Source organism: Triturus cristatus, chromosome 4_2 (genome assembly GCF_964204655.1).
Source record: "Triturus cristatus chromosome 4_2, aTriCri1.1, whole genome shotgun sequence".
Classification (NCBI taxonomy): Eukaryota; Metazoa; Chordata; class Amphibia; order Caudata; family Salamandridae; genus Triturus; species Triturus cristatus.
Window position 1 is genome coordinate 922,542,520 of NC_140586.1, and position 16,651 is coordinate 922,559,170.

A 16,651-nucleotide genomic window follows, 5' to 3' on the forward strand; every position below is an offset into this window, starting at 1 on the left:
TTGCCAAGAAGAAGCTATACTTCCATGCTTGCTTTATTTGGCCAAATCCAGCTTGCAATTGTATTCTATTAAGGTCCATTCGACAACTGTTACTGCCTATAGAAAATGTCCTTCACAAACCTCTTTTTTTCCAAGTCCCAGGTATTAAGGACCTTGTAGAGGGTATAAAGAAGTTTTTATTTGCACAAAACACCATCCTTCCCTTCCTTGAGAATTGAGCATGGTACTCTCAATTCTCATGGCATCTCCTTTTGAACTCATTCACAAAGCCTCATTAAAACACCTTCCTTGAAAGGCTGCTTTCTTAGAGGCTATCGTATCAGCACTTAGGGTCAGTGAGAACCCAGCTTTGTGTTCTCTCAAACCATATACAGTATTTTACAGCAGTAAAGTGGTTATAAGGACCCATCCGAAATTCCTACCCAAAGTTGTTTTGGATTTTTACATTAATCAGTCCATTATTTTGCCTGCTTTCTTTCAGCACCCTTCCACTCCCACAGAAAGATCTCTCTACATTTTAGATGTTAGACTGGTCTTAACATTTTATCTAGACAAAACAAAAGACATACATAAATCTAATCGATTATTTGTAAACTATGTCCCTGCACGTACAGGTTTCGCCATGTAAAAACAATCTATATCTAGGTGGATAGTTTCTTGCATTTTGTCCTGCTATGCTACCAGAAAGTGAATAAAAGTTCTGTCTGGTAGAGCAAAAGCTCATTCCACTAGAGGGAAATAGCTACAGTTTCTTTGATAAGAAAAATAATATCGCTGTAATACACAAAGCAGCTATGTGGAAATCGGTTTACACTTTTACCAGACACTATTGTTGAGACAGATACTCAAATAGGACAGGCTTGCCTGAGGAATCTCTTTGCTTAGTTTTCTCTATGGAATGTCTTTTTCTTCTTCCACCACAGTTTGTAGGAATCGGCTTGCAACTCTATTCATTGCTTATGATTATCAATGGAGATCCCATGAGAGAGAACAGTGCTTTTTACCTGTAATCCTGGTTCTGTCTCAGGGGAATCCCCATTGAGATCATAGGCAACCCACCCTCCTCCCCAGCGGAAGAGACAGAGATGATTAATAGGCAGTCTATTTCCTCAAGCAGTATTACCGTTTGCTCGGTGAAAAAGAACTGAGGTAACTGCCACCTACTCTGCTTGATGGGATACTGGTGGGCTGTGATTGCTGAAGGCACAGAGTCACTTTTCATAGATGCAGCCCTAAAGCCTATAGGTTTACACTGTCCTCTTCCTTCTTCTCCATCTTCCTTTAAAAGTTTTGTGAATGAGATTTATAGGGGCATATTACACAGCTCCTGCTCATATTCCTGTTTTTGTAAATTGTATATTACTCCCTTTTAGAATGCAAATTAAAGTAATTGACCGATATAGCCTAATTTATAAGCTGCACAACATGTTAATAAATAAAATGCTTATCCTGGCCTTGCTGAAGAAAGGGCGAACATCTGCACTTAAGAATATATATTGTAAAGAAGTGCTCTGGGATCCCCGCGCGTGGGCCATACTATTCTGTGCTTATGATTTAAATTGAGATTCCCCTGAGAGCAAACCAGGATTATAGGTAAGAAACCCTTTTTTCTTATGCATCCTGTTTCACCATATTTATCATTTTGAAAATTACAGGTGCTGCTGGTGTTTCATCAGAAGAGAAGCCCCCTTGGTGGGCCATTTTACTCATCGTCCTGTTCGGCCTGGTGATCCTTATTGTGCCCTTCATCGTGTGGATGGTAAGTAACCTGGTCAGGCCTCCTGCAGTCACAGGAAACGTCTGGTGGCAGATGTTATGTTGATTCAGTACCAGTTCACTAACTCAAAATGCAAGTCTGGACAGTGCAATTCCTCTTGTGTTATATGTCTGACACATCCCTGACGCTGCCCTAAGTATCACGCTCTCTTATGGTGATTGTTTATGGGGGCAATCACACTTGTCTGCCCATTACTCAAATACCCAGAAAAAAATACTCCATCACCCAGTTATGTTCATTCATCAAATCCTGACCTCCACTGTTGTGACACCACCATGAGAAGATGCAAATATCCCAGGGTTCATGTATTCATAGCCTGGGGTGTGCCTGTCAATGCATAGTCAGGAAGTAATTACTTTTCTGGTACTTAAATTAGCGCTTACCTGCCACAAAATGTGGACTCTGGGGTAAGAAGTCCCTAAGGTCCAAACAAAGAGGAGGATTTCTACCTTAGTGGAGAAGGCCTTTATGAGACAGTCTATCAAGAATGCTTCCTCTGATGGAAGTGAAGCGAGGCGTTTGTTATATTCCTCCATGCAGCTAGGTTTATCATGGCATACTATTTTACGATGTAGAATGTTATGCCACCAGCTAGAATTTGTCACAGAAAGGTGTGTGTTTAAAAGAGGAGGCTTGGGGTATAGTTAAACCACTGTGTTATGTATGGGATGTCTTGTTCTTTGTGCTTGAATAAATACTTCATGAAACTAATCACCTTGTTTCACTAGCAGCAAACATGACACAAGCATTCACTCATGAGCCACTGCTGATTCACTATGTTCCTTGGCCGTGTCCTGATGGAAATACTACTATTTACCAGATAGAGACGAGAGTGGTGTCTTTTCATTCTGCCCTAGTTAGTGCCTTCATTAATATCACCTTTGTGGAGCACTGTCAGATCCCGATGGAAATGTGCTGCTTTGCCCTTCACCCCCAGAAATACACCAATTGATCTTTCCTTATAAGGAATGCCATAGCACAGTGGTACAAGTACCCACATTGATCCCAAACTTCTGGAAGTGGACTACGTGAAATTCTTCACTTTTGATTTGATTTTAATTTTATAGAGCACAACATTTATCCAAGGACATCAAGGCGCCGTAGCCGACCGTCCAGCCCTAAATAATGTGTATAAGCCCACGATAAAAGAGAATGCTGCCTATAGAGTCGGGTTTTAATTGCTTTTCTGAAAGGCAACAGCTCTGGAATAGGGTTTGTGGAAATGTGTTGCAGAGTCTATTTGCGGCAATGGAAAAGGCTCTATCTCCCTGTCTCTTCTTTCGGGTCCTAGGCACAGTGAGCAGGTTACAGTGTGCCGAGCAATGGTTTCTACCTGTAAAATACCAGTGAAACATATCTTTAATCCCCACTGGGCTAGGGAGAAAAGGGCCTGGGTACCATACAGACGGTATTAAACATAATGCGCTTTCTGATGGGAATCCAGTGAAGGCGCCCAGCCCCACAGTGGCTGGTTGACACCGGGGAATATCAAGAACCATTCTTGCAAGCGCATTCTTTACTACTTGCAGTTTGTGCTTAATGCTGATGTTGGAGTCCAGATAGAGGGAGTTCCAATAGTCCAGTCTGGACGTGACCAAGGCTAGTGCAACCTACTTTCGTGCTGGCAGGAGGATAAAAAGAAACATGTTGCTAAGCATCATTATGAGCCAGAAGCAGGTTGCCGCAGAGCGATTAGCCTGGTCATTGAGTGTAATTTCAGTATCTAGGATTACCCTGAGATTTTTAGCCTTCTCAACTGGGACTGGACGTGTACCTAAAGTGTCTGGCCACCAATTGTTATTCAAACTCGAGGAGTGCAAGCTAAAGAGTACCTCCTTGGTTTTATCACCATTTAATTAAAAAAAAAAGTCCGTCCCATCCAGTCTACATCAGCTGACATGCATTGAGAAAGATTATCTGCAGTGGCAGCAGAGTTCTTAGGCACCAACACAATGATCTGTGTGTTGTCAGCAAATGATGTCACATACATCCCATAGGCCCATATGATGGCAACAAGTGAAGACACGTAGAGGTTGAAAAGCGTGGTCCTTAATGATGAGCCCTGCAGCACCACGCACGGCAGTGAGAAGACCTCCAGATGGAGCTGCTGTAGCAGCACCCTCTGTGAAAGATCCCTAAGGAAGGAGGGCAGAAGGGCCAGGGCCTGTTGTGTGATACCCATATCTTATCCAGATGGTTGTGGTGTCACTGAACCTACTCTAATAGAAAAGCGTTCCTGTCCTGCTGTAGCCAAGCGGCTTTTGCAGGGAACTGCTTACATTAATCCAGTCATTAGTGGGAGCGGCTATTGTTCCTGCCTTATGAATGGTCTCTGTGGCCCCCACAGAGGTGGGAATGCTGCTTTACCCTCTTTTTAATTAATCATGTCTGTAACACCTGACTTAGTCCAGGTTCTGAAACCTCCCCGGTCTGGAATGTCCCTCATGAGCAGGTCCCGGTCCTGCTAGCGCTGGAGGGGATTTTGGTTCAGGGTACGATAACTCCTGGATTTGTGTGGTACAGATTCTGATACTGGGTTCTTTGTGATACAGGTTCTGATATCTCCTGGGCTTAGCAGGGTTCATATTCTGACGCATCCCAGATTCTGGATGACCGAGGTTTTAGTACCTCCTGGGTAGGGTGTGGTCCAAGTTTTGCCTTTTCTGTTTGATTTGGTCCACGCTCTGCTCCTGGGTTGTTTATGGTCCAGCCTGAGCTAGGTATAGTCCAAGTTCTGTTGTTTCATTGGCTGGGTATTTCCAAGTTTGGATAACTCCAGAGTTAGGTACTTTTCAGGTTCTGATTCCTCCTGGGTTAGGTTTTATACAGGTTCTGATACCCCTGGTTTGTATTTGGTATGGGTTCTGCTACCTTGTGGGTTCCATATGATCCAGATTCTTGTACCTCTTGGGTTAACATTTGGGGTCAGTCCTTTGGTTATGAGGATTCGTCTTGTGCTCTGAAAGAAACCTTTCCATGCATTTACCCCAGTTTTTGTAGCACATTAATGACTTAAAGTTGATCATCAGAGGGGGTTGTGTGAGAAGCACATTTTTGATGGAATGAACAGAGGTTGCCAAGTTGCAGGGATATGATTTCAAATAAAGAGAGATTAAGACAGACATGAATTTACAGAAGTCTATTTGCACAAAAGGCAAGCAGAAGGAAGAAGTGGGGGGAGGGGCATTTAAGATAAATAAGAGAGTTGAAAGAGTAAATCGAGGTCAATTTTCCATGCCGGGTTTTAGGAATATAGCAGGTATAGGTTTATGCGATAGCATGCAATCTGGATGTCAACCTGTAGATACCATTTTTTAAATTAAATTCTAAAGGAATGTGACTTTTAACAATCTTTCTGTAAAAGCTTTAACTCTCAAACATGTGTTGAGATGCCTTTACGAGTGACCCTCAAGCAGTGCGACATTTCAGCACATCCCAGTCCCCATAATTACCATTTGATAACACCATTGGAAAGCTCTTGTGCACATCACCACACTGTAGGCGTGACATAAATACTTGCAAACTCAGAAAGAACATGTGTGTGTCCATTACAGCAGTCCAATCCATGCTTTAAAGTGTTACCGTTTATGCATGCAAATCCCTTTACTCCAGACATAAACTACACATATAATTGTATATCTTATATAAACACCTGACAACTTAATATATAACAAGGCAATTGATATCAAAAGAACCCTCCAGAATCTACCTCGCTTTTTAGAAGAGCACATCGGGTACTGGTTCTGATAGATCATGGGTTGGGCGTGGTCCAGTTCTATTGTCTCCTGGGTTCTGCATAGTCTCGGTTGGATGCTTCAGGGTTGGGAATGGCCTGGATTCTGATACCCCATGGGGTGGAGGAGGTCCAGGTTCTTTTCTGATACCTCCTGGGTTGAGTGTGGTCTGGGATTGTGTGGTTACTCCAGTATTGGATCTTTCATAGATTCGCATGCTTGAATCCTTCCATCGTCGCACGGTACATTAGAAAAGCAATGCAATGATAGGTGTTGACTAGGAAGGCCCTAGGCCCTTCAGTTTACTATCATAGTCATTTTATAAAAAAGAGACCAAACTTAAGATTCAATCAATCAGGTTGCACCACTCGCTGGAACACTCCTGAGAGAAACTCCAGTCCCTCAGATTTTTAACACACATCATGTGAGTGAGTCTCCACTGAGCTCTGCTCAGTTCTACCTGTTCCAGACTTGTTCTACAATGAATTTGAAGGCTATATCTCTTCAGATATATTCATAACGCTGTATATTTGTGTTTTGTTTGCTCAAATCCTGACTTCAACATGTCAGAAAAAGCTTCGAAGAGCATATACCGGGCCTGTACTACCTGTGGTAAAAAGAGGCTTTATTCTGATGACCCTCATCAAGACTGAATCTACTGCCTGTATCCATCTCGTAAGGCAAGGGAATGTAAAGTATGTTGTACCTTCTCTACTAAAACACTGGAGGAACGTGAATGGAGATTGTTGTTATGGCTCCAAAAACCAGAAAAGGAGCCTGTGTCAGACAGTGACAAAAAAGAGTGAGTTTCGACCTATTCTCATTCTTTTCCAGAGCCACCTAAAAAATCCTCTAAAAAGACCTCTTTTGGGGCTCACAGGGAACACAGCCCTTCCAAATCATTACATGAAGGTGAGACTTTTTCAAAGCAAAAGGAGAATAAACAATAATTTTTCCCTCAAAAAGACCTGAAAAAGCAAGATCTGAGCCTCCTACCTCTCCACCTGAGGTTAGTCACTCCTTCAAAAAACCTTAATCCGCTCCGCCTATGGACAGACAATCGATGAGTTACTCACCGTCAACGAGAAAATTGTCATTGGCACCGTCACCAATTTGCAACCTATCAACGACTTTGTCCTTCTCGAGGACGACATTGTCTACGTCGACTCTGAAGATATCTACTTCAACCTCATCATCGACATCGACAACGGCACTCCCATCGATAACAACACACCCGTAGATGGCGGCACTCCCGTCAACAACTGTGATGACTCTCCCATCAACTACAACACCAGTTTCAGCATCGTCCTCACTTAAACCACTGTCGACAATGGCATCCTCATCAATGACCTCTTCAACGAGAGGAAACATTTCTGAAAAATTGCAAAAGCAAGAAAAATCAATGTAATTTACGCTTGCTCATACTTGTCCAAGCATGGTATCACCATTACTGCCTGACCGCCTGTTAGACAAAGATGACTCTCATGATGACGGCCCATTTGCCGTGGCAAACAGCCCATCTGAGTTGAAAGTCAAATGTCAGGTGGGTGAATACGATGAGAGAGAATATTACAAACAAGGGTACTACGCTCCTCTGAAACAATTCTACCAGCAGTATCAGGAAGAAGTGGTCTGTTTTCCTTCATCATTGGTGTCTGACCTACAGTTCATGTTAGCTGATTACCGAAGGTGTTTCCAACCAACATCACCACCAGACGCTCTTCCCCCACCAGCAAAGTCTCCATCTGTGCAGCAGTGCACTCCACAAACGCAAAGACCATTACTACTGCCTACTTCGGCACGGCACACTCCGCAGACAGCTCTCCCCCAAGACCCCATATTGTCTGATGATGACAGGGAAGAGGGTGAGCTCTGCAACGCTCACACAGAATGGAATGATTATCAGCTGCCAATGCCATAATCTTCAACACCACCTCCTTTGGATTCCCCTCCCAGAGACATAGGGGGATTTCATAACCTTCTCAAAAGAGCAGCAAGAAGGTGCGAACTGCCCATTCCCCCAAAGCAGACGTACTGCTTTCTTTATGATTTTAGAGAGCACTTTCATAAAAGCAGTAGGGCTATGCCCATTGTCAATTACATCTGGGACGAGGGCATAAAGGTGATGAAAAATCCAACCAGGGTTGCTGCGGTGCTACACCGCCTAGGTTAGAAGTACAATGCCCCTAAACCTGATTCGGTGTTCACACAGGCAGCCTGCGCTGGCCAAAAAATCCTTCAGCCCTATTGCAGTGCCTCCAGACAGTGAGGGTAGGTGCCTTGATATTATTGGCAAGCGTTTGTCTTCTATGTCACTGCTTACAGTGAGTGCAGCCAACTTTTTGGCGGTTATCAAATGATATGATTTCCAGATGTGGTCCAATATTGCACCATACTTGGACAAGCTTCTTGAATACGTTAAAGCAGAAGCTAAGAGGGTGAGCGTGCATCATCGGAAGTTATTGATTGTGCCATGGACATTGCTAGTACAACTGCTTTCTGACAACTTGCAGGAGCAGCAGTGTTAAGAAGGTAGGGTTGGCTTAAAGCCACCTCCTTTACACTGTAGGTACTAAATAAAACCCTACACCTGCCTTAAGATGGCAAAGCTCTCTTTGTCAAGTATATCGATGATGCCCTCCAGGCCATAAAAACAGACACTGACACGGCTAAATCATTGGGAACCCTTCAATACAGGAAAGAGCTCTTTCAGGGTCCTCAGGGATGAGCCCATCCCTCATCCAGGGGTGATTACCAGCAGTATTGTTACCCCTCATATTCCTCAGCCTCTCAGCAGATTCGTCCCCAGTACCAACAGAGGCAACCATCACAAGCAGCCTATAATAGACCCCCACCGAGAGGAAAATTGGGACGCCAAGGAGAGGACTCTGGCCGCCGTCAGTGGCCAGCTACAGGCTCCATCTACTCCCCTGCTGTCTCCATCTCAGCTAGGTGGGAAATATCTAACCAACTTCAACGCTGGCAAGAAATAACAACAGACCTATTGGTCTTAGACCTTGTTTAATTCGGCCATACATTAGAATTCATCCGAACACCACCTCCAACCCTACCTCAAACCTCCATCCCAAAACATCTGCAGCTCCTCAAGCGGGAGGTCCAAACCATGCTAAAAAATGGAGCTATAGAGAGAGTTTCTACAGAACAAAAAGCAAGAGGCTTCTATTCCCATTTCTTCTTGGTCCGCAAGAAGTTAAAGTAATGGTGACCAATTCTGGACCTGGGAAACCTAAACACCTATTTCAGGAAGCAGTCTTTCTCCATGGTAACACTGCAGGACATACTCCAATGCCCGAATTAAGGAGACTATGTGTCAACCCTCGATCTCCAAGATGCATATTTTCACATGCCCATTCACCCAAAGTACCGGAAATTCTTAAGATTCACAGTAGCCTGCAGCCATTACCAGTTCAAGGTACCTATCTTCAGCCTAAAATCTGCTCCTCACATCTTCATGAAGTGCTTGGCACCTGTAGCAGCTTTTCTGAGACAACACCAACACCAGCTGTTCCCATATCTGACTGTTTGGCTGAGGAAACCTTCCAGTCAGGCTGCACAAAAATCAACAACAGCCTGCATAAACCTATTCAGGGAGCTGGGCTTCACTCTGATTGCCCAGTCTACAAGAACTATGTCTACTTCAATGGTGCTGTTTGCTGGTGTGTCAGTCCAAGAAAGTTGCAGGGCATCTACCTGGAAAAATAGACACAACTTTATGCAGCACTATTGCTTGGAATTCGCGGTTCGCAGTGATGCTGCTGCGGACCAAGCGGTATTCTGACATATTTTCCAGTGAAGGTGAGCTATCTCCTTCTTTCCGCCATCCTCTTTCCTGTTACGCACGTTTTGCATTGTAGTTCTATGCATTTCTAGAATGATATTCTATGTATAATTTGATACGTAGATATGTATACGTGTATTTGTTTTCCAACTTGCATGTATGATCGACTTTGCGAGAAAATATGCTTCTCAACTGCTATTTAATCTGATTCAAGCATGTGTATATATGAAAGATCCAACACTGGAGTCCGAAAATAAGCTACTTGCCTGTGACTGTTGTTCCCCAGTATTGCAATCTTTCACAGATTCACATGCAACCCACCCTTCTCCCCTGGGACTCTCACCTTCTCTCTCAGTGGGTGTTTATTTACACTCCTGCTTTAAAAATCTGAGGGACTAGGGCTTCTCACAGGAGTGTTCCAGACAGTGCTGCAACCTGATTGGTTGAAAGCTAAGGTTGGTCTCTTTTTACAAAAAAATGACTTTGATATGTTTCTAAACTGAAGGCCCTAGGGACTTCCTAGTCTATACCTATCATTGCATTGCTTTTATAAGGTACCGTGGGACTCCAATCTCAACAAAGGGAAATGAATCAAGCATGTGTATCTATGAAAGATTCCAATACTGGAGAACTACAGTTATTGGTAAGTAACCTATTTTTTTCTGGTACAGGTATGGTCATTGTTCTGATACCTGAGGCGTTGGGAGTGGGCCAGGTATGATGCCTACTAGGTTGAATGCAGTCCAGGTTCTGATGCCTCCTGGGTTCTGCATGGTGTGGGTTCTGATACCTCCTGGGATGGGTGTCATCCAGGGTTGGGTATGGTCTGGATTCTGATACCTCCTGTGTTGGTGTGATCCAGGCTTGGGTGCAGCCCTGATTTTTTATACCACCTGGGTTGGGTGTGGTCAGGGTTTCGGGTGGTTCATTGTTGGGAATGGTCCTGATTCTGATACCTCATGAGTTGGGTGTGGTCCAGGTTCTAATGCCTCCTGGGTTGGGATGGTCACGGTTCTGATACCTCCTGGGTTGGGTATGGTCCAAGATTGGGTATGGTGCTGGTTCTGATACCTCATGGGTCGAGCGTGGTCCAGATTCTGATGCCTCTTACGTTAAGAATGTTATGTCTTCTGATACCTACTGGGTTGGATATGGTCCAGGGTTGGGTGTTTCAGGGTTAGGTGTAGTCCAGGTTCTGACACCTCATGGGTTAGGTGTAGTCCAGGTTCTGATGCTTTATATAGCGTGAACTAGACCTGAAGGTGTCAGAGCGTTTTGCATGAGCACCACTTGGGTTACAGACGGACACATTAATTTTGTGAGGCATGGGAAGATTAAGTGATTTTCCCAGAATCACAGGATGTTGAGCATCGCTGCTGAGACTCGAACCAGGTTCCCCAGCTTCAAGGTCCACCGCTCTGGCTGTTAGGCCACATCCTCTCCCCTAAGGATTGGATATGGTCTGGGTTTTGATAACTCCTAGGTTGTGTGTGGTTCAGTGTTAGGTGCTTCTGTTTTGAGTATGATGGTCCTGGTTCTGCCACATCATTGGTTGGGTGAGGTCCAGGTTCTGATGACTCCTAGGTTGCAGCTAGTCCAGGGTCATGACTGGGTCTCTTGAGACTGATGTAACCTGGTGATGGGGATTAGCAAATGATAAAAACCTGTGCTTCTCTCTCTACCCAACAGCTCTGCAGAAGAGCGCTCTTTTGGCGTAGGTTTATTGAGTCGTTGAGACGATCCCCAGTTGCTTCCTGATCTGCATACCGTGCCCCGAACACTGGCTGGATGGTAAGTCTGCACAAGTAACTAATGAGGTGTAAAAATAAGAAGAAAGATTAACTTTTATAAATTGCTATTTTTATACACAACATATCTTTTCAAAGTAAATGGATAAAAAAGTGGGAAAGGTTTGTAAATATTGAAGTAAATAGTAGGGCGAGTGAGGTATCAGAGGATTTTGTCACTCCTTTAGTGGCTATTTTCCCCAGAGGGAAGTAGCCAAGCTGTTCCATGGGAGGCTCATAGACCTTAGAAAAATGGTTCCAATTTTCAGCATATAAGGAATAGTGGAGAATTAGTATCCTCCTGGCCAGTGCATAAAGCCTTGATGATAGTCTGAGTCCACAAGTAGCAGCTGTGGCATAAAGTCCTGCTGAGAAGCTGAGAAGACCAGTAGCCAGCTGAGACATAAAGTCCTCCTGAGAGTCTGTGGCAACAGATAGCCAGATGAGAAGCAGTGTCCCGGTGAGAGTATGTGGCCACAGGTAGCCAGATATGCCCTGAAGTCATAATAAGAGGTTGAGAAGACCGGTCATGAGGCCCCATCCAGCGGAAGGAAGGGTGATGCAAAGTGAGACACATCACATTTAATTCCAACTCATGACCATTGCATCATGCATGCAATAGTGCATGGTGCATGGCAGTGCTGATGTCACACACCTTTAGTGATCTGGGGGAGAAGACTGACATCACTGACCTTTGGATAATGTTTTCGTGACATTGCAGTCACTCACCTGAAGCCCACGTCCATCTCTTAGAAGGAACCATGGTCTACCTAAAGCCTAATGAAAGCAGATGTAGTACCATAGCTAGTGAACCACTGTGTTGTGCAGGTGCCAGAGTCAGTGCACTTCTGTGGACAACACACACATGCAAGCACACTCTGCCCCTCTACCCCACCCAACCACCATGCGTTCACTGTGCCTAGAGAGTGACTGATGCAGGGTCACTGTCCAGGAAGGAGGTAGTGCTGGCTAACAACTACCTAAATATGTGTGGCACCTTCTAGCTGAGGGTCTGAAGGAGCTGGTGTGTATGTGTGTGTGTGAGCACGCGCAGAGGGTTCGCAAATATCTTAGTACTCACTGAGTGCGGCAGGTGCTTGTTTAGAATATCTGAATAATCAGTGATTGCAAAGGCTGCTTCCTCACAGTATCCAATCATTCAATAAGTACAGAAGGTGCAGTCCTATGGTAGCTGATCACTAAATGAGTGCAAAGTATGCTTGCCTAGCGTGTCTGATAATCTCATGTCCCTGATGCCGATTCCTTAACACGGTTCTGTTTTAATTTTCAGTCTGGACCATCTCAATGATCATCCAACACTTGAAGACAAAACAAGATGGAAGAGTGACCCAATGAGCAGAAAAAAGAAAAACTGAAGATGTGCATTGTTTACATTACCACTATATGAATTCTTTCTACCCTCTGAGGAGGGTAAATGAAGGGACTGTGAGAGAGAGCAAGTGACATCTCTCCCATTGGTTAAGCCCAAGCCTGACCCACTCAGTGACCAACTCCTTGACATGGACCCTCCATCAGGTGCCCTCACCCCATGTTCAAGAGTCCCAGAGCTCTACGACAGGGGGCAAAACCAAACAGCCATTTCTGGGGATTAGGTGGTAGGTGTTATCTGCTGGGTCCAGAACTAGCAGGCATTCTCACCTCCCTAGACATGCCTGACAAGAGCACATGGCCATTCAGAGATGGAAATGCGTGCAGACAGTCCTTTGAGTGTGGTGAGCAGTCAATCCAAGGAGTGTGGCCATCACTCCTATGAATGTGGCCAGCCAGCCAGCCAAGTCCTGAGAATGTGAACAGTCACTCCTCAGAATGTTGGCACCCACTTGCGGCATTGCAGACATTCACTCCTGGGAGTATTGGCATCTGCTCCTGGGAGTGTAGTCAGACACTCCCGAGAGTGTACTCAGCCATTCCTGGGATTGTTGTGAGACACACATAGGACTGTAGTCAGACACTCCTGGGAGTGTAACCAGGCACTCCCATGGCTGTAGACAGTCAATGCTGTGAATGGGGCCAGCCTGGGAATATGGGCTTCCTGAACTGTGGTTTGCAGTGACCCACTGCCACGGATGGCACGGAGACACAGGATCATCTCTCAAGCTCTACTACAAATGCCAGTATGACGGGACCCATCTTTCCAATTACCCAAACAGCATATATTTATACAGTATTATACTTTGGAAATAATATTTATTTATGAAGCAAAGGCACTCTATTTTGTTAATATTATTGTTATTTGTTATTGGAACTGCAGTTGCTTCCAAGCTGAAGGCACAGCTTGGAGATAAATGAAAAGCCACAGTGTACCAGTGGGTGGAGACCGCTTCCCTCCTAGACTGCTGTCCGAGATGGAGCAGAAGGTGCATGTTTCAGGTTAGAGAGACTAATCCCCTTCTTGGACTTCTGTTCAAGCAAGGGAAGGAAGTTGAAGACCATGTCCCTCCTAGACTGAGATCCAGTTAGAAGGGAAGTAACAACGCAATGCATCCGCTTTCAGAGAACCTGGACCCCCCTGGGCTAAGGTTGAGATCTCGAGTGAAACGCTTGTAGAGACCCTCATAGTGACCCACCCCCTTGGACTGAGAGACAGACCTGAGGACAGGAGGCATCACCAGCTCACCCCTTTCTAAACTGAAGCCAATGTATGGAGAAGATATGATGGCCACGCTGCCGCGATCCTTCCTAAACTAAAGTCTAGGGACAGAAGGCAACGCTAGGGCTTAAGTCAGATTTACAAAGTAACACAAGGCCACCTTGCTTGGCTCTCTGTGGATTAGTAAATCCAGAGTAACGCATGGTACCGCAAATTGCTGCCATGCTTTATTCTGCTTTAGGATGGTGTACCATGGGTCAAGAGTCAGCGTTCCCATGCATCCATCCATGAATTTTGGCGCATTCCCAGATTTACAAAGACTTGTAAACCTGTGAATGCATCACAATGGTAGGCCTTCCTTTTTCTACGTGTTGCAACGGATTGTTTTTGTGCAGGAAGGTATGCCTTCCTGCACAAAAACAATCCTATCTGTAATGCAGGCACCCTTGCACCATAGCGCAAGGGCGCTTGCGTTGGAGCTAGGCGTCCCTTCTTGCACAAAAACAATCCTATCTGTAATGCAGGCACCCTTGCACCATAGTGCAAGGGTGCTTGCGTTGGAGCTAGGCGTCCCTTCCTGCACAAAAACAATCCTGCCTGTAATGCAGGCACCCTTGCACCATAGCACAAGGGTGCTTGCGTTGGAGCTAGGCGTCCCTTCCTGCACGAGAACAATCCTGCTTGTAATGCAGGCACCCTTGCACCATAGCCCAAGGGCGCTTGTGGTGGCACTAGACAGCCTGAAGGGAATCTTTACAGGGAAAGAGCAGGAGTGAGTCATATCACAGCATCTCAATCCTCTCTAAGCTGCAGACTAAGCATTGCATCGGTGGACGGTCACTGTGCAGCTGCTTTATGAAACACAACCTGCCCCAGTGTAGGCCCCAAGTCCACTCTGAGATCCAAGAATACATGGAAAAGGGAGAATATTTTAGCCAGGCTGTGCTACAGCCCACTCCGAGAAAACAAAGAAAAGACAAAATTGGCCAAAGTACAGCTGATATTGACAATTCTGTTCTTCCACTCTGCTTGGTTGCAGGAGCTTCAAAATGCATTTGTACATACGAGGGCATGGAGATGGTAATTGTACGGATAAATGTTTTTAAAGATTTGAGCAAACAAATTGATGAATAAAGCACTTTAAAAAAACAAAGTTTTTGTATGACTATCTCAGAAAGCAGAAACAATGACTGCGAGTTGGGAGTTGAAAACACTGGCAGGAGTCTCTGTGCATGTGAGATGCTTAAATCATATGTTAATTTGTGTGTGTGAAGAGAAACATAGCAAGTGGTAGTAGCATTCAACAGGGACTAAGGTTGGAAGGTGGATATGGTTTCTATAAAGATGCGCTAAATTATATATGTGGAAAATTGGTACAAAACTGGCTGCACAAGAAGGAATTATTAGTAGAACTCAAAGCAGAGCCAGGCGTGGGGTGAATGAATATTGGTAGGGACCCTAGGGAGACGCACAGAGACAGTACTGCATGTTCACCAGCACTGGATCTTTCATAGATTCACACAATCAAAGAAGAGCCAGGCATGGGGTGAATATATATCGGTACGGACCCTAGGGAGGCACACATAGACACTACTGCATGTTCACCAGCATTGGATCTTTCATAGATTCACACACTCAAAAAGTCAGGCATGGGGTGAATAAATATCGGTACGGACCCTAGGGAGACACACAGACAGTACTGCATGTTTCCCGGCATTGGATCTTTCATAGATTCACAAACTCAAAGCAGAGCAAGGCGTGGGGGGAATAAATATCGGTAGGGACCCTGGGGAGACACTCATAGACAGTACTACATGTTCTCCAGCACTGGATCTTTCATAGATTCACACACTCAAAGCAGAGCCAGGCGTGGGGTGAATAAATATCAGTAGGGACCCTAGGGAGAAGCACATAGACAGTACGGCATGTTCACCAGCACTGGATCCTTCATAGATTCACACACTCAAAGAAGAGTCAGGCTTGGGGTGAATACATATTGGTAGGGACCCTAGAGAGACGCACACAGACAGTGCTGGATGTTCACCAGCACTGGATCTTTCATAGATTCACACACTCAAAGCAGAGCCAGGCGTGTGGTGAAAAAATATTGGTAGCGACCCCAGGGAGACACACAGACAGTACTACATGTTCACCAGCACTGGATCTTTCATAGATTCACACACTCAAAGCAGAGCCAGGGGTGGGGTGAATAAATATCGGTAGGAACCCTAGGGAGACGCACATAGACAGTACTGCATATTCTCAAGCACTGGATCTTTCATAGATTCACACACTCAAAGCAGAGCCAGGCGTGGGGTGAATAAATATCGGTAGGTACCCTAGGGAGACGCACATAGACAGTACTATATGTTCACCAGCACTGGATCTTTCATAGATTCTCACACTCAAATTATTCCCAGTTGCCAGACTCGGAATCCTCAGTAAAAATGTTAACCTATCAGTGTAGGCGCTTGCTGAGGCCCTTGAGAACCACATATGCGTATTAAGGCTTACTTGAAACTCCTACTCCTGAGTCCAAAGCTGCATTAGTGAGCGTGGGAGGAGCGAAGGCCCTGCTGCTCGACTCCTGCAACATAGAACGCAGGGGAGAACTTTAATTACATGTGGTCCCAGTGCTATACCTTACTTTTGTCGTAGTTGGCCTAGACTGTGTGGGCTCAGATGCCAGCGTACTCGGTTTGCCAGTTAACACAATGCGTTCCCACACAATGGGTAGAGTAAATAACAAGTAAGTCTGACTCCAGTGTGAACCCAGAAAAGCCACCAGGTCACAGGAGAAAGTCACAGAAGGGGGCTCCTCCAATGACCCAGAAACAACAGAGGTGGATAATGCGAAAGCAAACTAAATACTTGAGATGCCATTGAAGGCAATGTTGCCGCCTTCACACACCTACTGGATGAGATGAAGGAGCAGCTCGTTAA

At 45.1% G+C, this 16,651-nt stretch overlaps 1 protein-coding gene across 1 annotated transcript in view; it reads left to right on the forward strand.

The window, feature by feature from the left end:
• LOC146835416 (uncharacterized) overlaps nt 1-14,839 on the forward strand; it is a 165,029-nt gene extending 150,190 nt beyond the window's left edge. Inside the window, exons 13-15 of the mRNA XM_085602978.1 lie at nt 1,656-1,759; nt 11,000-11,101; nt 12,389-14,839. Coding sequence (XP_085459104.1) covers nt 1,656-1,759; nt 11,000-11,068 — 173 coding nt within the window. The 3' untranslated portion in view covers nt 11,069-11,101; nt 12,389-14,839. The remainder of the gene's footprint in view (nt 1-1,655; nt 1,760-10,999; nt 11,102-12,388) is intronic.
• The last annotated feature ends 1,812 nt before the right edge of the window (nt 14,840-16,651 follow it).